The sequence below is a fragment of the Lissotriton helveticus genome, chromosome 1_1, assembly GCF_964261635.1.
Source record: "Lissotriton helveticus chromosome 1_1, aLisHel1.1, whole genome shotgun sequence".
Classification (NCBI taxonomy): domain Eukaryota; kingdom Metazoa; phylum Chordata; class Amphibia; order Caudata; family Salamandridae; genus Lissotriton; species Lissotriton helveticus.
The window spans coordinates 1,894,543,938-1,894,566,038 of NC_136057.1; the positions used below are offsets into that span (position 1 = coordinate 1,894,543,938).

The 22,101-nt window shown below is 47.5% G+C and overlaps 1 protein-coding gene across 3 annotated transcripts in view; it reads right to left on the reverse strand.

Moving 5' to 3' along the window:
* Positions 1 to 22,101, reverse strand: part of ODR4 (odr-4 GPCR localization factor homolog) — a 237,167-nt gene that overhangs the window by 82,689 nt on the left and 132,377 nt on the right. For all 3 annotated transcript variants that reach the window (XM_078642589.1, XM_078642600.1, XM_078642610.1), the window contains exon 11: positions 9,445 to 9,535. In XM_078642589.1, the coding sequence (XP_078498715.1) occupies positions 9,445 to 9,535 (91 nt within the window). The remainder of the gene's footprint in view (positions 1 to 9,444; positions 9,536 to 22,101) is intronic.

Genomic DNA, 22,101 nt, shown 5'->3' on the forward strand with positions numbered 1-22,101 from the left:
CCTGTCCCGCTTTTTCCGCCTCGACGAGGAGAGTCCCCAAGAAGATGGGTGACTCTCCCCGCCTTCAGCTGGGGGGGACGCATGTTGGACAGGCCACATGAAGGGCTCGCTCCCTCCCCGCAGGACAGGGCCCAGGTCACCGTCAGCACCATTGCCCGGCCCAGCCGCCATCTTGGACACGGCACCACGCGGCCGCGCGGCCTCAGCCCGACCCCAACCCTGGGCCTGGCCAGGCCCCGACATCCCGGCACCACCCTCCACCCAGGAGGTGAACGGCCCACTTGGCAGGTCAATGGGAGTACGAAGTGTCGACGGCTCTCCCCCGCCAGGTGCCGAGCACCCCCAGCCTCCTCGGGCGCTGGCTCCACCCCCCTGCTGGGTGTCTGGACTCCCTCATCCCAGACCTCCCGACCTCCAAGAGCGAGGGTCCGGACATCAAAGGGCGCCAGACCTATAACTGAGGCAGCCCCAGGACAGGAAGGAAGTTGTATCCTGGAGTCGAGAGACACCGCGACGAACTCATCCTTGACGGACTGTTGGCGCTGCCACAGCCCTGCCTTGTGAACTATTGTCCTGCCTGCTGGCGCTGCCGCGGCCCTCTGCAACCTTCATCCTCGTGGGACCTGCTGGCGCTGCCGCGGCCCTCTGCAACCTGCATTCTCGTGGGACCTGCTGGCGCTGCCGCGGCCCGTTGTAACCTTCATCCTCGTGGGACCTGCTGGCGCTGCCGCGGCCCGTTGCAACCTGCATTCTCGTGGGACGTGCTGGCGCTGCCGCGGCCCGTTGTAACCTTCATCCTCGTTGGGACCTGCTGGCGCTTCCGCGGCCCGTGCCACCTACGACCTCTTCGGGACCTGCTGGCGCTGCCGCGGTCTGACCCATCCGAACACCGAGCTCGAGGATTGTGAGCTATAACCGTTACACACCCGTACCCGTGGGTACCAAGACTGTCCCGCTACCCCCTTCCCTTACTAGAGACTAGAATTGAGAGGATCATCGTGTCCTGATCGCCCTGTATCGTACCACTCTACTACCCGAAGTGCCTATAAAAGGTGTTACCATAAGCTTTGTGTGGTGTCCATCTGTGGGGGGGAAGTTACCTGTCTGTGCGATCACTCTGCTCGGCCGACCCTCCAGGTCCCCGTCTAACAACAGGCAGCAGAGGTGCAAGCTTCTCACACTCACAAGAAGGACAACACAGGCAGTAACGGTGCAATATTCTCACACTCACAAGGAGATCACTGGCAGTACACACCACATGAACACACTCCATAACACATAGCAACAATACATTGGCATTTACAATGCCATTAGCTCAAACTCAAATAAATCCGAGCCCGATTGCATTTCTAATGCTTGTTCTTTCTTGAGTCATCTGGCAATTTATTAAGGAAGTTAAACGAGAAAGGTCACAGATGTTGAGTCTGGAACTGAGTTCAAGTCCAGGCATCGCTCAACGTCCTGTGATTCTGGGCAAACCACTTCGGGTCTGATTTAGATTTCGGCAAAGGGTTACTCTGTCACAACGGTGACTGATATCCTGTCCAGGTGAAACATAATATCCTATGGGATTTATATGTCTGTGGATGGGATATCCGTCACGTGACCTTGTGTAATGTAATCTACTGCTCATGTAATTTGCTCCAATGTGCTTGAGCTTGATATGTGCCGTGTCAAAAATTGCACCAAAAAAATATAAAATAGGGGATAGGGACAGGGTTGTGCTTTCTGAGAGAGGGTGTAGGGGGCGCAAGCCATTTTATAAGTTCTTTGTAAAGAAACTTGCACAATGCTGAGCCAATCTATGGAATAATTGGTATGGTGCTTGGATATCTCAAGTGAGTAAATATACCATGAAGTCTGTACCCCTAAAAGTCAGCAACTCTTAGAAGGATTTTCACTTCTGAAAACCTCGGTTATTTGCAAGTGTGTCAAGTCAGATACACCCCAGGTTTTGGCCATAATTTGTCCAATCCCAAAGACAAATTAAGTTTAAAAAAAAAAGTCTGTATCTGGAGACATCATTGATGTGGTACTAGCGAAGATTGCTAGCCTTTCTTAGATTTGAGTGTCCACAGATGTGAGGTAGGGAAGTACACAAGGGCAGAAGATGGACTCTGTTTAATGAAACATCCACTCCTCCATCCTTTCCAAAGAAGCACTCGTGATCTCGGAACTGTCTTACCCAGGATGACAATATCAGAGGAAGTTGATATAATCCATAGTGCCTAGGAGCTTGACATTCTCCTGCACCCTTCACCCACGAAAATATCTAGAGCAGTGAACAATGCTTGTTTAGGAAGTGGCTCCGGAGAAGGTAGGAGGAACTAATATCTATGAGAATGATGCAAGGGGAAACAACTTCAAAGAGCAGACATCTAATAAATATTGATTCTCGGGTACCAAGCTACCAGCAGCAGAAAAGAAGCATTGTGTGACAGGCCTGAGGCAGTGAGACAACTCTACTGCATACAAAGTATTAACTAAACACAAAAAAACACCACCACTGACCTGGCAATATGTGTGACTATTTGATACATTTCAGTCTGGAAGAGCCAGTGGAAAATGGAAATGACTGAAAGTTACACATGTGAAGAAAGCTCGAGGCAGGGATGAGTTCGAAATAGGGTTATCACTCCACAGCTTCTATGTGTTTGCTTAACAAATCCACTGGTGAGGTGTCACACAATGACCTACCCAAAAACACAAACTATAAAACGAACGCTAACCAGAAATTGTAATCAGTATAATTAGAAAACAGAAGCTCAAATATGCCAGACAGCCCATAAAAGCAACTGTTTAGGGCACTGCACGTATTTTTGATTACAAATTTGGCATTATGCATTAGAAATAATACAAGAAACAAAATACCCATTACATAAACAAGCATTTGTAATGCAATAGGTCTCGCATTAGGAAAGTTTGAGCAATTGGTCTTGTAAATGACACATTTTTTATTTATGTGTTGGTTTTGAAAATAGCGAAATTAATAGCTTTGTCATTTACACTGCCAATACTTTTATCTTTTGCAAACGTGACACCTATAGCATTTGTAATGCAACATGTTTTGTATTTACGTGACTTAGATGTATTGATATTACAAATAACAATGTCTTAATTTTTTTTAAATAATTAATACTTAAATAAAAGTTATTGTAATTTATAATGGCAATAGCTTAAACTTTTGTAAATAACTTTTGTGAAGATTATATTCAGTTTATTTTATTGTGACGAAAATCCAAGAACAGAAGTGAAATATTACCATCTTTTTGTGACATTTGTAATAAAGCTTGAAACATTGAGAGAACATATTTGAACCTGTTGTTGTTGAATGGTTGCAAAGATTGATACTGTGGTGGCGCTGAGTGATGTTGTGGTGCCCCTGAGTGATGCTGTGGTGGTGCCATAGATTGAGTGAGGGCGATAGATAGCTAGAGGGAGGGCGAAAGATAGCTAGAGGGAGGGCGATAGATAGAGTGAGGGCGATAGATAGATAGAGTGAGGGCGATAGATAGATAGAGGGAGGGCAATAGATAGATAGAGGGAGGGCGATAGATAGAGGGAGGGCGATAGATAGATAGAGGGAGGGCGATAGATAGATAGAGGGAGGGCGATAGATAGATAGAGGGAGGTAGAGGGAGGGCGATAGATAGAGGGAGGGCAATAGATAGATAGAGGGAGGGCAATAGATAGATAGAGGGAGGGCGATAGATAGATAGAAGGAGGGCGATAGATAGATAGAGGGAGGGCGATAGATAGAGGGGGGCAATAGATAGATAAAGGGAGGGCGATAGATAGAGGGAGGGCGATAGGGTGTGTGGGTGTAAGGGAGGGTGAGGGTGTGAGGGTGAGTGAGGGTGTGAGGATGTGAGGGTGTGTGATGGTGAGGAGGTGTGAGGGTGAGTGAGGATGAGGGGGAGGGTGTGAGGGTGTGTGAGGGTGTGAAGGTGGGTGAGGGTGTGAGGGTGTGTGAGGATGAGGGTGTGAGGGTGAGGGGGTGTGAGGGTGTGAAGGTGAGTGAGGGGGTGGGTGAGGGTGGGTGAGGGTGTGAGGGTGGGTGAGGGTGTGAGGATGTGAGGGTGTGTGATGGTGAGGAGGTGTGAGGGTGGGTGAGTGTGAGAGGGTGTAAGGGTGTGTGAGGGAGAGCGAGGGTGTGAGGGTGAGGGGGTGTGAGGGTGAGTGATAGTGTGTGAGGGTGAGGGGTGAGGGTGATTGAGGGTGAGTGAGGGTGAGGGTGTGTGAGGGGTGAAGGTGAGTGAGGGTGTGGGGGTGAGTGAGGGTGTGAGGGTGAGGGTGTGAGGGTGAGTGAGGGTGTGTGAGGGTGATGGGGTGTGAGGGGTGAAGGTGAGTGAGGGTGTGAGGGTGAGTGAGGGTTGTGAGGGTGTGAGGGTGAGTGAGGGTGTGTGAGGATGAGGGTGTGAGGGTGAGGGGGTGTGAGGGTGTGAAGGTGAGTGAGGGCATGTGAGGGTGTGAGGGTGGGTGAGGGTGTGAGTGATGGTGTGAGGATGTGAGGGTGTGTGATGGTGAGGAGGTGTGAGGGTGAGTGAGGGTGGGTGAGGGTGTGAGGGTGAGTGAGGGTGAGAGGGTGTGTGAGGGTGAGAGGGTGGGTGAGGGTGAGTGAGGGTTGGTGAGGGTGAGTGATGTGTGTGAGGGTGAGGGTGTGAGGGTGAGTGAGGTTGTGTGAGGGTGAGGGTGTGTGAGGGGTGAAGGTGAGTGAGGGTGAGTGCGGGTGTGAGGGTTGTGAGGGTGAGGGGTGTGTGAGTGAGGGTGTGTGAGGATGAGGGGGTGAGGGGGTGTGAGGGTGTGAAGGTGAGTGAGGGTGGGTGAGGGTGTGAGGGAGGGTGAGGGTGTGAGTGAGGGTGTGAGGATGTGAGGGTGTGTGATGGTGAGGAGGTGTGAGGGTGAGTGAGGATGAGGGGGTGAGGGTGTGAGGGTGTGTGAGGGTGTGAAGGTGGGTGAGGGTGGGTGAGGGTGTGAGTGAGGGTGTGAGGATGTGAGATGGTGAGGAGGTGTGAGGGTGGGTGAGAGTGTGAGGGTGAGTGAGTGTGGGAGGGTGTGAGGGAGGAGGTGTGAGGGAGGGTGGGTGAGGGTGTGAGGGTGAGTGATGGTCTGTGAGGGTGAGGGGGTGAGGGTGAGTGAGGATGTGTGAGGGTGAGGGTGTGTGAGGGGTGAAGGTGAGTGAGGGTGAGGGTGCGAGGGTTGTGAGGGTGAGGGGGGTGAGGGTGTGAGGGTGAGTGAGGATGAGTGAGGATGAGGGGGTGAGGGTGTGAGGGTGTGTGAGGGTGTGAAGGTGAGTGAGGGTGTGTGAGGGTGGGTGAGGGTGTGAGGGTGTGTGATGGTGAGGAGGTGTGAGGGTGAGTGAGGGTGAGTGAGGGTGTGTGAGGGTGAGAGGGTGTGAGGCCTGCAGTTTTGGCCTGCAGGTGGCGATAGGCGACCACGTCCAGAAATTAGTTTCACATCACAGGAGGGGGATAAAAGTTTGCGGCATTTAAAAACCAGTGCCTTACATAATGTCATCGACTTTCACTTAAAATAGTCACTCTCAGTGAGAGACGGCTAGATTCCATGTGCGTCAAGAGGGCCTGTAAGCTGACATCACAGGGTGTGGATAGAGGGGAGGGTGTAAGCAGGGAGGGAGAGCGAGAGCAGGGAGATGAGAGAAGAGTTGAAGAGAAAGGCAGAGGGGAAAATAAATGGTATTGAGAGGCGGTCGATATAAAGAGAAGAGAGAAACAAAGGGGCAATATGTAGGAAAGAGGGGAGAGGGGAGAGAGCGCGTAAGAGCGAGAGCCTGACTAAAAGTAGAAAAAGGGAGTAGGTGGGAGAGACAGGGTCTGAATGTAAAAGAGAGGATGGTGGCGAGGGAGAAAGTCTGGGACAGATCGGTAGAGGAAATGGGGCGAAGTGAGGGGCGTGAGCGAGGCTAGAGAGAGTGGTAGGGAGAGACCGGATAAAAAGGCAGCAGAATGGATGGGTTGGCGGTACAGGAAGGGGGGTAGGGAGAGTACCGGGAGGAAAATAACTGCATGGGCAATTCGGAGTTTATTGCCAATGTGTTTGATATGTTCATGTCTGGAGAGTGTCGCTCCGTGTTTATTTACAGCGCTGCGAAGATGAACCAAACATAGGCGCATAATAAGTTTCTGGCGTTTTGTTTGGGGGGTGGTGGGCGAGCGTTGCCTTCAGACAGCTGGTTCAGTCCCGGAGACCCTTTGATTGGCGCCTCTACCTCAAACCCAGCAAGGAGAGGCCAGGGTTGCCGTGTGTTCACAAGAGCCGATCTGCACATGCACAGGGTCTATTCAAGGGACGCCCAAAGGAAGGGAAGGGGGGTTGGAAGACATTACCTGCTGCCCCTACTGCTAAATAAAGATTGGGGTTGTTTTGTATTTAGTTAACTGTAATGCAGTATTTTGGCGGTACTAACGATGCTACTGTTGTGTGCTTTCACATAACATGTTATCCAGGGGTCGGTGAGTGCAGGCTGTGACGTAGCAAGGTGGGCCAAAGCCAAGCAGGAAAACTGGAGCCTTCCCCCATCTCCTAATTAGGTGGTAACAAAAAAAAAATGGCATTGCTGTGGGGAGGGGTGGGAGGAGAAATGCGAGACACGGCCTGGCGGCCGTGAAGTGTGAAGCAGTGGGCGGGGGAGAGTTGAAGAGAAAGGCAGAGGGGAAAATAAATGGTATTGAGAGGCGGTCGATATAAAGCAGAGAATAGAGAAACAAAGGGGCAATATGTAGGAAAGAGGGGAGGGGGGAGAGAGCGGGTAACAGCGAGAGCCTGACTAAAAGTAGAGAAAGGGAGTAGGTGGGAGAGACAGGGTCTGAATGTGAAAGAGAGGATGGTGGCGAGGGAGAAAGTCTGGGACAGATCGGTAGAGGAAATGGGGCAAAGTGAGGGGCGTGAGCGAGGCTAGAGAGAGTGGTAGGGAGAGACCGGATAAAGAGGCTGCAGAATGGAGGGGTTGGCGGTAGAGGAAGGGGGGTAGGGAGAGTACCAGGAGGAAAATAACTGCATGGGCAATCCGGAGTTTATTGCCAATGTGTTTGATATGTTCATGTCTGGAGAGTGTCGCTCCGTGTTTATTTACAGCGCTGCGAAGATGAACCAAACATAGGCGCATAATAAGTTTCTGGCGTTTTGTTTGGGGGGTGGTGGGCGAGCGTTGCCCTCAGACAGCTGGTTCAGTCCCGGAGACCCTTTGATTGGCGCCTCTACCTCAAACCCAGCAAGGAGAGGCCCGGGCTGCCGTGTGATCACAAGAGCCGATCTGCACATGCACAGGGTCTATTCAAGGGACGCCCAAAGGAAGGGGAGGGGAGTTGTAAGACATTACCTGCTGCCCCTACTGCTAAATAAAGATTGGGGTTGTTTTGTATTTAGTTAACTGTAATGCAGTATTTTGGTGGTACTAACGATGCTACTGTTGTGTGCTTTCACATAACATGTTATCCAGGGGTCGGTGAGTGGAGGCTGTGACGTAGCAAGGTGGGCCGGCCGGCCGTGGGCAGTGAATAATTAGGGGAGGAGAAATGCTGCTGGTGGCAATGAAGCAGGGGGCGGGGCAGCGGAACCCTTTGATGTAGCTCACCGCCTGGCAGCCGTGAAAGTGCAAGCAATTAGGGGGAAGGAGAAGTGAGGCCAGCGCGCACTGCGCACGCTGGGGAAGCCTGTGGGAGGGAGGCTGATGGCTTTGATGTGGGGAAATGTGCGTGCTTGTGTTCACGTGATTTCACGTGAACTGTTTGAAATCCGCCTGATGGTTTGACAACTTATTTTGCACACTAAAATTCTCCCCTATCTATTCCTGTGGAATGGGATAGGCTCGACCTAAAAACAAATATATTTTTATATATAGGAAGATAACACAAGTGGAGGTAGACAACTGACAAGGATCTTCACAGGAAACACAAAAGCCATTAAAATAAGGGTGAAACGTGTAGGGATGCCCGCAGGTGACATATTGGGGAAAACAATATCTATTAAAATATTCAATAAACAGAAGTGAAGGCGTGAGGGTGATAAATAATTGCACCAGTAACAATATACGAGGCAGCTTGTCATTGGAATAATGTCTTGTAAGAATGCAGAAGCTCAAAATGGTTGTATGTTGTTACAACAAATTCCGTCGCAAAGCATTCCTTTACCACGCATGCGTTACAACGGAATTCGTTTTCCACGCATAACCTTTACCTCGAATATTTCTTTACCACGCATAGATTTACAACATTTTTCGTTGTAAATTTATGCATGGTGAGGGTATAATCTTGTTAAAGGTTATATCTCTCCCCTTACATGCCCCCAGCCTCCACTCCTTATAATTACCCCTGCCCTTAACCCTTAATATATATATTTTTTAAAACTAAAATGCCCCTTACCTTTTAACTCGCCTCCTCTCCATCTTCTTTGGTTACAGTGGTCGACGTCGTAAAAAGGAACCGGATGCTACTTTCCGTTTCCTCTCTAACGACGCTGATTGCATCAGCTTCGGCTCTTCAGGTTCGTTTTTTTGGGGGGGAGACCCCCCAAACCCCCTTTTTTTTCTTTTCATTTACCACACATGTCTTTACTATGTTACAAATGGGGGTGGGGTCGCACACTACTCACACACCGGCGGTGTCGCCCCTAAGGACTCTGGTCATTGTAGTAAATTGTTCGCGATGCATCATCTTTCGATCTTCTGCTATCTTCGCCATCCCTGGACACGTGTTTCGGGGTATTACCCCTCATCAGCAGGGATAGGCCGTGTACTGGGGTTGCCGATGGCTGCCAATATCTGCCAGGTATAGTACCACTCAGGCGCGTAGGTGCGGGATCCCAGGCTCGTCAGCCCACTGCTCACGGGAGCTTTAAAGTTACAAATGGGGGTGGGGTCGCACACTACTCACACACCGGCGGTGTCGCCCCTAAGGACTCTGGTCATTGTAGTAAATTGTTCGCGATGCATCATCTTTCGATCTTCTGCTATCTTCGCTGTCTTCGCCATCCCTGCTGATGAGGGGTAATACCCAGAAACACGTGTCCAGGGATGGCGAAGACAGCGAAGATAGCAGAAGATCGAAAGATGATGCATCGCGAACACTTTACTACATTGACCAGAGTCCTTAGGGGCGACACCGCCGGTGTGTGAGTAGTGTGCGACCCCACCCCCATTTGTCTTTACTATGTATTTCGTAGTAAAATTATGCGTGGTAAAGCCTCTCGTTGTAACCACGCATGCGTTGTAGTGCATGCGTGGTAAAGGTTTTCAGGGAAACGTCCGCGTTGTAGTGGCTGTTTCCCGCTCAAATACCCTCAGGATCTTTTTTTGTTCTAGAGGAAACCCCAAATTCTATGCAGGGTCTACTGCCAAACAAATATGTCTGAGTGGGGTGTCCTGAAAAAATACTATAATTAATCACAGGTAAATAGTCTATCTTTTGAAATCCTACTTTTTCATACCTTTCTGGTCAAGTGTTCCATCAAGTAAAAGGTCTTCAAAAAGGGCTTCACAACGATCAGAAACTGTGTTGAGGATGTCTCTCTTCAGAGCCTACAGAGATAAAAAGGGTGAAACAGTTATTTGGTGATTTCTCAATTGTAAAAAGCTGAATAAAAAGCAGTACACTACTAATGTTATATATTTGTCCTTTAATGTGCACCATGGCAGGAAACCTATCGGAATAGGCACCAAGGCCAATTACAGTAACAGGGACGTAAGCCAATGTCATGACCCCAAGATCATAAAGCGTGGAGTGGCGTGAAGCAGTCGTCTGAATGACTGCAGGAACATTAATGCGCGTTTCTACCATGGCTGACACATGTGGCGCCGCGGCCAGGGTGACTAACGTTGGAATCTGGGAATCACGGTTCGATCCCCGGTGCCGGCGGCAGATTAGCCCAGCACCATGTGACTCTGGGCAATAGCTTTCTTAATCTTCCCGATGGCCCCCAGCGCCTAGAGACCCTTACGGGTGATTGTTCACGCTTTACAAATGTGGATTATTATTATTCTAAGGGACTCAGTGCAAGAAATAGACTATTTCTAACCACACTGAGCTCATGGAGTTTCCTTTCAGAAAAGGTATCAGTATGGCCCCCGAGAACAAATGGGAACAAATCTCCAGTTATAAATACAAAAATAGGCATTACGTATGAAAATAAAAGAATCTACTGAGTACAACTTTAACGTAATAAAATGTAGCCAAATCTAATATATCTTAGCACATATGGCTATGTCAAGGTATAAAACTCTCCTACTCTCGTTTCCTTTACAAGTCAAGGGGATATTATTTGGCGCTTTTATTGACTCTCATTGAGATTATCCTAACTCGTTAGTTATTTCAAGGATACAAATATTTAAGATATTACGAGCACAACATTATTTTGAACAAGAGGACGGGTTGCCAAGAAATATGTTAAATTGATCTCACGACAAATATAAAAAAAGGGGTAATCACCAAAATAGCGTTAATAAAAGGTTTTAGAGAAAGAGTCATAGCCAATGGAAATGCAAAATACAGTGGCATCATTTAGTATTATTTCTTTGTAAGATATATGCAATGGGTTTAACCTATCATTTACTATTTGAATTAGAGTTTGATTAGTAAATGAATTACAAATGGCATTTCTGAAAGTTGTACTCTGTATTAACCTAGCTGATTCAAACATACTTTTAAGGGCGGAGATTGGCAGCATGGCACAATGACTGCATTAACTTGCAATTCGTTCCACTCATTTGAATTAATTAATGGTAAAAGACGTAGCTCTTGTGTGGTAGGTGATACTGCACTATTTCACAAATATTAGTGTGTTCACTAATAGTGGAAAACTCAAAGGTTGTCGGTTAGGAGTACCCTCTCCCAGCCCCTAAAACACTGGTGAGGTAAAGTTGTGACTGCTGCGCGTTCACTGGACAGTATGGAAACTGAAGCTGGCCACCTACAGGATTCCTATAACTGGAATCAATGTTGCCGTCAGGCCAGAGAAGGGAGAGGCAGGAGGGCAAAGTAAGAGAAGAAGATGAAACACCACTTGCACCTGAGCGCCAAGATGGATGGGACAGCTGGTTGCTTTGGAGGCAGAGAGGAGGGTGAGGGTGGTATCATGATCCCAATGTTTGCTCTGCTCTGATGCTGAAGGGGTCTGTGTGTTTCTTTTTTCAATCTGCAGCGCATACATTAACTCAAAAAATCTCTGAGTTAGTAGATGGCTCCAGACAGGAGAGCTCAGAGACACATGGCAGTAATTGTTTCTTCATTTTTCCGAGCTATGCTGTGAGCAGCGCAGACACTAACTTAATGATTTTTCTAGGTAATGTATGTCCTGTAGGCAGAAGAAAGAAACATGCAGACCTCCTTCTGTACTTAAGGACAGGTCTCATACTGGTAATACAGCATGAGAGCAGCGCCATGATTGGCCTGAGCAGGCTGGTTGACGCTCACTCAGGTCCTAGGAGTCTGTGCCTCTTCTCTACCCAGCTGTGCAGCATAGTTCAGGTGGAGAGAGATCTAAATGCGCGTGACGGTTTGGCCAGTCTTAAACAGTAGCCAGACTGCCATACGCACTCACAGTGTGCACTACTCCTTCCCTGCTGTCATCATGGCCCCGCCGAGACTTGGCTGGCTCTAGGCGGAAAGAAAAATAAAACAATAATAAAATGTTTTTATTAACATTTTATTTTTCCCATTTTCCCTCAGCAGTCATTCAGCAATGGGGGATGTTGCTCCTCCGCTGGCAAATTGTGCACCAGCTTTTTGCGATGTGACCTATTTTCTAACAGTTTTCATTGCAAAATCTACGGAGCATGGGATTGTAGACTGACCAGTCAAAATTAATTAGGCAGGCAAATATTTGCGTCCCCTGTGACTGACTGCAACAGAGAGATGATGGCCTGCAAAGAACAGAACGAAAGACCAGCAACCCTCACCATCCCTGTGTTTGCAATACCAAATGTGTAACTTTTTTTTTCTTTCATGCAGCTCGTGTTCCTTAAAGTAACCAGCAATACTTTAAAGACAATTTTTTTACCATTTGGGAAACACATTTGTGGAAGCAGGCAGTGGCTCCATGCACCACTGCCTGCTCCCCCCATGTCATCCAACACTATTCTTAAATGGGAAACTACCCAATGAGATAACTTCCCCTTTGCAGATCAGAAACCACATCCTTTGAGAAGCTGGTGACTTTTCCATGAATTGTAACTGCAATTGCAGTCCCAAACCAGTGAGTGACACCATTTCGGCTTATAATTAGGAGGGGGCACCCCTTTCGAGGCCATCCCTAATTAAGATTTGATCTGGGTTTAATACATACCTAAATGTCATGCCTTCAGTGCAAACCCTGAGGTACATAAGGCCCCAAGTTTATATAAGACTAAGAAGGGTGAGAGGCGGAGTGTACTGTCTTGCAATATTTAATGAACAGAACCCTTTTAGCTCATTACGGACTACGTAGAGCTGCAACCTAGGTGTCGGAGCGCAATGCGCATTGAAAGCTTGTATTAGAATGTTGAGTTCGCATTTACACGCAGCTGAATAAAGACATGTAATACTAAGCTCAGTGTGTGGAGTAGTCATTGGTGGGTACCCAGGATGGGGAAGATTCTACAAATGGTAAAAAGATATGGGATAAGTAACCCGGAGAATGACCGGGCTGCCCAAGAGATTTTGCCATGGTGCAAGAAAACTACTCCTGCTTGTCATGTGTGTTGCTGTCGAAAAACGTAATCAACGCTTCATGCATGCAGAGTCAAAGCACAACTCCAGCCACTGTAATGTAAAGCAGGTGAAGACAACGGAAGTGTTGCAAAGAATCTACACGTTGATAGTTGAGAACCTGCTGGTCAAGTCATACATAAAGGGACTGTGCTGCCACGCAAGATAAAGTTGCATATTATACAGAGTGTTAATGCTGAAAGCAGATTAAATCTGGTTTACGAAGTGCATCTGTGATAATCTTAACCTGCAAAATAATGCTGCAAACAGAAGCGCTGCAAGGCGGAAATCAACTAGGTGTTAGCAATTGCAAATTTACATTTAGAAGAAAATAAATAAATCACTTACTGAATACACTAAAGAGAGTCAGCATACTACAGCTCTCTGTGAAGGAGGCTTAAGGAGAAGTGTTCAGGGTTGTGCTTATGGAGCTATCCATACTGAAAGAGATTAATTCACAAAGTTGCAGAGTGTGGCTCAGAACAACTTCATAGGTCTTCGGGAAATAAGGAGCCAAAAACGAATCTCAGAATAATGTCATTTTTCAGATGGCAGCGAAGAAAGTCACATTTCCTGCTATCATTAAAGATGAGTCGGAGTCCAACAAGTCGCAAGGTCTCACAAATGAGTTGCCTGAAACAAGTCACAGGGATCCACACGTGGCGTCAGTAAGTTCCACACTGATTACAATGCTGCTGTTTTCCTGAAACCACGACCACCTTTCAATACTGCCAAAAAGCAAAACATTGGCGATAGATGGACTGCTTGGATGGAGGCATTTTGAAGAGACTGATAACAAAAAGTTTATCAAGCATCTCAAAAATGTTGCTGGTGATGGTGTTAAAACAGTCATAAAGAAAATGCGGTGAACTGACAAAGAAATTGCATATATTGTAAGATTAAAGAAATGCTGCATCTCAAATTCAATACAGTACCAAAGATTGACTACAAAAGATAGATTCTCAGTCAAGAATAAATAAATTTGTGGAGAGACTCGATATGCTCATCAAACACTGTAAGTTCAATTAATTTAATGATGAGGAAGCTATGCGACTTAAGAGTTATTGATGAGTGCTGATCCGATTCTTTCCGACAAAGAATTCTGAGAGAAACTCTTAGCCTGGAGCAAGTGTTGATGGCTGCCAGAGCTGAGGAGCGTGTTGAAAGATAAGCTACTGAGACGGCAGCCATAGGTGCCCAGAGTGAATCAATCATGAGTATAAAAGGTAAGCCAAAGCAAAGACTGAAGGACACAAAGTGATATCTACAAGTAAAAAGAAGTAATGTTTTAGATGTGGATTTTCATTTCCACACAAAGGTAAATGTCCTGCCACTGGACAGATATGTAAAGGCAGTGGGAAAGATAACCATTTTGTGATGGTTTGTAAAGTGAAGGAAAAAGTGTGTTATGGCGTGGAGACAAAATATCTGCCAGAACATTCCAGCAGCCAAGTTCAAAGCACACCTACAAGAACAAGCGGCGACATCAAATGAGGCAAATCGACACTGAATGAAGTCAATCGTCATCTAAATCATTGTTAAACAGTTCCTCTGCCTCAATATAGAGTGAAAGAGAGGACGGTGGTTGCACCATGTTGATGTTTGCATCAGAGAAACGTGCGCATGTCGGGCTGGTTGTATGTGAAGAAAAATATCAGTCAAAGTTGACATGCCAAAGCACCAAAGTCATACAAACATTGTCCTAAGAATACATTGAAAATAAATGATATCTCAATACCTTTTATCATTGACAGTGGTGTATGGATAAACAAAATGCCTGAAGAGAAATACAGTGAGTAACCTCCATTGCCCAGACTTACGCTATCGAAAAACAAAAGTGTACCCATGGGCTACATCGACGCCCATAAAAAGTCAAGGGTCATTGGTTGTGACTATGAAACACAAGAAAACGAAGGTGCAAGCACTCATCCATATGCTTCAAGGTACAGCATCAAGAGCCTGTCTGCTCAGTACCAGTACCAGTACCGCTGCTGACATGGGACTGATTTCTGTGAATTATAACATGAATGCTCACCATGAAATAGTACATCAATTTCCTTCGCTGTTTCATGGTTTGGGAAAGCTTAAGACTATGAAAGTGAAGTTACATATTAACAAGGATGTCCATCCCATTGCTCAGAGACAGACACATTGCTTTTCACTTACAAGAAGCTGTTGAAAATCATGACATTATTATTATTTTTTTTAAATCTATTTATTAAGTTTGTCAGGTCATAATACAATTTTCACATTACATAAACCCCGTAACAATTATTTGTAAATGTTCCATGTCTTAGGACAAACCTTTTTGTCCAACCAGTTTCTTGCCTTCTGTCTTATGTCGCTACTGCTATGGGGATTCTTCCATCTGGTCCACTCGCAGCAGTATTCCCCGGCCCGGGATCGCACACATATTCCCACGGTACATATTCCACATGTTCCAGATCTGTTCCCACTTTTTGGGGCATCTCCTGCCAGTATATACTGTTTTTTCGGCAACCATACACCAGTCTAGGTCCCTCTCCCAATCTCGCAGGCATGGCACTACCGGCCCCCGCAAGTGGTGAGCAATATTACATTTTTCAATTATGAGTCCCAATGTGACCCAGATCCTCCCTTTCTCGCTGAGGTGTGTTGGTTTCCATACGTTGAGGAGACATAAGCCAGGGTCAGGGGTCAATTCTATCCCTGTGACTTCGGACATTTTCAGTATTATGGTAACCCAATATTGTTGTATCCAGGGGCAGTCCCACATCATGTGGTAGTAGGTTCCCTCCAGGCCACACCCCTTCCCACAGGTAGCATCCTCTATTCCGTCCATTTTAACTAGGCGGTGCGCGAGTAATATATTCTGTGAAGTATTTTTAATTGTATTAATCTGAACTTACTCGATATGGCCACTTCCTTTGGGGACGACCGGGTGTCTTGCCAATCATCTTTGTCTAGCTCCCCAATGTCTGCCTGCCCTTTTCCTCCGAGTATGGTGGGGAGGTTGGGGAATTGTTTGCCAGTTTCTGATACGTTAGGAATATACCTTTCTTATTCAAGTGGTCTATTAGGATTCTATCTTCTAATGGAGAAGACTCTGGGAGTACTGTGCCCTTAGGAATCACCGCTTGAAGTGCATGTTTAATCTGCAAAAAGCAGAACATTTCTGTATTAGATAGTTCAAATAATCGCATGTCGCCCCTCACCCACAAATCTCCCACCTGGGATATTCCTATGAGGTCCCATTTGTCAAAGCCCTGATGCTTGCCCATGGCTCAAAGCATTTCAGCATGTCAGAGTGGGGAGTACTGCGTGATTCTATTTTCCCAGCCCATCTGTTTCTGGACCGTGTGCCAGAGCTGGACCGTGGTTTTGGTTGGGCCTGTTAGTGCTTTCACGAGTCCCCTCGTTCTTAAAACGTATCTGTCAATGCGATATGCGGGATCCTCAGGTATTTGATACATGTATTGATCAATGGCTGCCAGTTGGGACGCCCAATAGTATCTCCATATGTCGAGCAATGCGATACCCCGTCGTACCACCTCTGGACTGATTTCTGATGTGCGATTCTCGTCGGATTTTCTCCCCACAGTAGCCTTCTTTGATCATTTTCTATTGCTGTGCAATATTTGGGGGGCACCTGATATGGTGTGCTCTGCAATATATACAGAAAGCGGGAAACACGATAATTTTAAAGAGGGCAGCATCTTCCAGTGGTGTACATCGTCTTGCAGGCACCGCAGCGGGGGGGGGGGCAATAAATTACGGTTATAGAAGAGGTCTGAATCTGAACACTCCTAAATAGCGAATGCCTTCCGTCCGTTATTACCTCCGCCTCACATGTGGGAAGTGCAGGGGGATGCCCATGTAGCACATAAATGGTGGATTTGGACCAATTTATGTTGTACCCTGAGTATCTCTAGAAGTTGGTAAATATATTCAACACCCTGCGAATCAAGTTTTTGGGAGATGCCAAATATAAGAGGATGTCTTCTGAATATAGGGATATTCTATCATCCCATTCATCAGACCTTTGCAGCCCCTTGATCAATGGATCTCCTCGGACCCAAGAGGCCAATGGCTCCAACACAAGTGCAAAAACCAGAGGCAATAATGGCACCCCTGCCGTATTACCCTTCTCAATGGAAAGCTGTGGGACGTTGTGTTATTGACCACCACTTGCGTAATGGGGTCGAAGTAAAGCAGCTTGACCTATTCTCTGAAATTAGGACCAAACCTCATTTTTTCCAACACTGTGGACATGTAAGGCCACTCTATGGTATCGAAGGCCATTCGAGCGTCGAGTGACATAACCACTGCATCCTCCTGTATTGTACCCCCCCTTCCCAGTATTCTGTTGAGTCTACGGAGGTTGAGCGCTGTATTACTTCCTGGCACACAGCCTGATTGGTCCAGGTTTACCAATCGTGGGATGATTTGTATAAGGCGATCGGCAAGTAATTTGGCAAGGATTTTTGCTACCGCATTAATCAACTAAATGGGCTGGTAGGATGCACATTTGTCTTTTGGATTTCCCTCCTTATGAATCACCACTATGGAGGCAAGGCGTTGGTCCTCGGGCAGTGTCCCTTGCCTTCGACTCTCCATGTACATATTTTTCAAGTGGGGGGGCTAACATGGTTGTTGGGAGTTAGTACAGTTCGATCGGGAGGCCGTTGGGCCCCGATGCTTTCCCTAATCAAATGTTTCAGAACGCTTGTGCTATCTCCTCCTCTGTTATGTCTTCTTCCGTTAGAGAGTCAGGGCTTCTGCATCAAGAGCAGGGATGGGCATGTCCGCAAGCAGTTCCATGGCCTCCTCCATTGTTTATTTCCCAGAGGGGAAATAAACCTCGCTATAGTATGTAGCGAATGCATCCTCTATTTCCTTGGGATCTCTAAGTTGCTACCCTTCTCTCAAAATGATTGAGGGGACTATCCTATTGGCTTGCTCGTGCCGGTCTAGCCAGGCAGCAATTTTCCTGTCTTATCCACAAATTCATATATTTTGTGCCTGGCTGCCCTATGTTGGGACCTGGCTGCCTCTGTGGCCAGTCACAGTATTCTTTTTTTAATAGCTAGGATATGTCTTGTCTCCCCTGCGTTGTTGTTGGTTAGGGCTCCTTCGATTTGCAGGAGTTCACCCTCAGTTTTTTCCAAGGCTGTCTTCTTTTCTTTTCTGTGCCCCGCATAGAGGAGATAGCTTGTCCCCTTATCACGGGCTTATACGCCTCCCATAATGTTAATGTGGATTGGACAGACCCTGTGTTTTCTTCAAAATAATTTTTTTGTTGCTCATACCAAAACTCTTTTTTATTTTTGGGATTTTGAGTCACCATGGGTCAATCTTCGTCCTACGCCCCTGAGGGGTCCTGTGTCTGAGTAGATCAACCACAGCAATGAATGGTCCGATATCCCCCTGGCCATATAGCGTATCTCTCTGAACTTCCCCATTAAGTCTGGCAGTGGGATTATGTTGTCTATTCTTAAAAGACTGTTGTGGGCACCCGAGTAAAATGTGTACTGTTGTGCTGTTGAATTGTGAGTGCGCCAAACATCTACCAGCCCCATTGTATTAAGGAATTCTAGTAATTTAGAATTAGTTTGTTGTGTGGATCGCAGTGGATGTCTATTTAAGTGCACAGAGTGTACAGCATTGAAATCAATCAGGATATCTCGCAACGGCATCTCCAACAGTATTTCTCCTATATCTTGGAATGTTTGTGCGTGTAGTGCTGGGGGAACATAGACCGAGATGATATTTGCCACCCTCCCCCTCCAAGACCCAGACACCGTCACAAATCGTAATAATGCATCTGCCCGGGTTTGATTCACCACTAATCGGAAGGTCTTACTTTGCAATATCCCTACCCCTCTTGGGGCCGTGGTGAATCCTGCATGTGCTATCAATTTATATCCCCATCTATCTAAGGCTTTACAGGCGTTGCCAACAAGGTCTCTTGAAGTAAAACTATGTCAGGAGGGCGGCGCTTTATGTATTGGAGTACCACACCTCTTTTAATTCTGTCCCCCAGCCCATTCTCATTCCAGGAGAGAAGTCCCAGTCCCGGGCCCTTGCCCATCTCATTCGCCTCTGACATGGTCTTTAGCTTTAATTTTCCCTTTGACCCTCGAACATAATTTACCCCATCTCGAGTGATATGGTTGGTCTCCTCTGTTTCTGTGTCCTGTAACAGGTTGAAGTCCGTATCAATGTGTCCCTCCGTTTTTGTCTCCATGTCTAAATAGGTCAACGCCGTCTCCTCCTCCTGCTACAACACCCTCCGCATGCTCCGCAGGATCTACAAGTGGATCCCGACCGAAACAAGAAGAACAGTGACACAGGCCCTCGTCAGCAGCAGACTGGACTACAGCAACGCACTCTAAGTAGGAATCCCAGCCAAACACCTACGATGACTACAACGCATCCAAAACGCCTCCGCCCGACTGATCGTCACCGTCCCCCGCCGCAGCCACATCACCCCCACCTGAGAGACCTACACTGGCTCCTTGTCGACAAGTGAATCACCTTCAAGCTCCCCACCCACACACACAAAGCACTCCACAACGCCGGACCAGCCTACCTGAACAGTTGACTCAGCTTCTACACCCCCACCTGCCAGCTCCGGTCTGCCAGCCTCATCCTCGCCGTTGTCCCCCGCATCCAACGAACAACCTCCAGCGGCAGATCCTTCACCTACCTCCCCACCACGACCTGGAACACCCTCCCTACCCACCTACGGCAGACCCAAGACCTTCTCGCCTTCAGAAGACTCCTCAAGACCTGGCTCTCCGAACAGTAGCGGCACCCCCTCCCCTGAGCACCTTGAGACCCTCACGGGTAAGTAGCGTGCTTTACAAGTACTCTGATTGATTGATTGATTGATTGATTTCTTTAGGTAATTCCTGGCTCACCTGACATTTGGTTATTCTGCTGTGTCTGTAACGTTTCCCCGGAGCGTGTCAGCCTCCTCTGTTAATCCTCTTCTGGACTTCGGCCATTTCCGGTAGTACGTTGCGACTGATCCATGGGTTCTTGCATTGATTGTCTATGTCTCTCATGCCGGTTTTTAGGGCTGCTGGCACCCACCATCCTCCCCCCTCTAGCCACTCCTTCGCCGTTTCCGGATTATCAAAGAACAAAGCTTTGCCCTCTGCCTCCACCCTTAGTTTCGCGGGGAACAATATGGAATACTTAATTTCACGTTCCCGCAGTTCCTGCTTGACAGCAATAAAGGATCGTCGCTGTCTCTGGACCCTAACAGTAAAGTCAGGGAAAAAGGTTATCTCACTGTTCAGGTGGACCACTCCTTGCTGCCTATAGTATAGTGTTCCTGTATCTTCAGTTGAATATTCAGGCCAGGATAGGTCTGGGTAGCGCTCCGGGTTTAGGCCTCTCGCTCGGGACCCGGTGCACCCTTTCTACGGAGAAGAAGTTCAAGAGACTCTTTGGTTGCAGGTGAGTGGTTATAAGGTCTCCAACTAACAGATCTGTTGCTGGCCCGTCTACCCGTTCCGCTATCCCAATAATGCAAATATTGTTCCGGCGTGATCTTCCCTCGTATTCGTCAAGCTTTGTTTCGAGGTCACGACAGGTAGCTTGAAGTTTCTTCACTTGTTGTTGTGTGGACTGTGAGTCTTTTTGGATTACTGTCACATGGTTTCCATTGTGGTTACTTTGCCCCTCATTTTCCCCAAGTCTGCCCGGACAGTGTCCATCCTTTGCTCCAGGGATGTGCATACAGTCATAACTGCTTTCATGATGTTTTTTAGGAAGGGTTTATCCCTCTCTGCATGCGGCTGGGCGGCTGAAGTGATCAGGGCTGTTAGAAAAGGGGGTCTCTAGTTGGCAGAGGTAGGTATCTTTGACCAAATAGGGACCCTTGCTTCTAGTCAGGGAAAGGGGATTACACTCCTGGATAACCCCTGCTCACCCCCTTGGTAGCTTGGCACAGCAGACAGGCTTATCTCAGAGGCAATGTGTTAAGCATTTGTGAACACATACAGTAATACAGTGAAAACACTACAGATGGACACCACACAGGTTTTATAAAAAATAAATATTCTTTATATAGAATTAACACAAGACCACAAACGACAATAATCCAGAATGCTGTACTCAAAATGGACTTAAAGATGGTAGAAGTAACTTAGTTCAAGTTGATGATAAATGAGACACGTTTCTCACAACAGTACCTTGGATGCGTAATGCAAAACAAACAAAAGGTCCGCAGGGCGGGTGATGCGTCGGTTCCTTGCTTCAGGGGAGGAGATGCGTCACGCCTAAATGCTTGCGCAGAGTAGGGGATGCATCTGTTCCTTACCGGAGAGGAGGTGATGCGTTGATTCTCATATTGCGTCCCGGTTGCGATGCGGCAAGATGGCGGCGCGATGTGACAGTCCAGTGCGATGCGATATGATGGCGCCCTTGATGCGATGAAGTAAAGATGATGCATGCACGCCCGACGGCCATGCGGTGAACTCTGTAACTTTGGAGCCGCGACAGGCCCTGCGACACGCTTCCCCGGTGATACGACGACGACCCTTATGGTGGTGAGACGCTTCACCGGTGATGCTATACAGTAAAGGGGTTGGTGATGAACAGAGTATTCCGAATTAATGCAGAACACTCCTACCCAGTCAACAGATCAGGGCTTGATCCATCACCGTTTTTTAGCTCACTGCACCATCCCAGTTCAGAACCTGGCTATATGCAAATTAGTCTGTCCCTGGCCCAGTGCATCATGGGAACAGGAAAGACCAAAGTACCAAGCCAATTCTTTCACTGGAAAGGAAACAAGCTTCCGGGAACCGGTTTCTGGCATTACAGCCGTCTTCGGCCCGGCTTGCTTGCATCCTGATGGTGCAGTGAGCAAGGGACTCGCATCCGAGTATACCCTACCACGCTTATGGTGGCCAAAACGATACAGTAAAGGGGGTGGTGATGAACAGAGTATTCCGAATTAATGCAGAACACTCCTACCCAGTCAACAGATCAGGGCTTGATCCATCACCGTTTTTTAGCTCACTGCACCATCCCAGTTCAGAACCTGGCTATATGCAAATTAGTCTGTCCCTGGCCCAGTGCATCATGGGAACAGGAAAGACCAAAGTACCAAGCCAATTCTTTCACTGGAAAGGAAACAAGCTTCCGGGAACCGGTTTCTGGCATTACAGCCGTCTTCGGCCCGGCTTGCTTGCATCCTGATGGTGCAGTGAGCAAGGGACTCGCATCCGAGTATACCCTACCACGCTTATGGTGGCCAAAACGATACAGTAAAGGGGGTGGTGATGAACAGAGTATTCCGAATTAATGCAGAACACTCCTACCCAGTCAACAGATCAGGGCTTGATCCATCACCGTTTTTTAGCTCACTGCACCATCCCAGTTCAGAACCTGGCTATATGCAAATTAG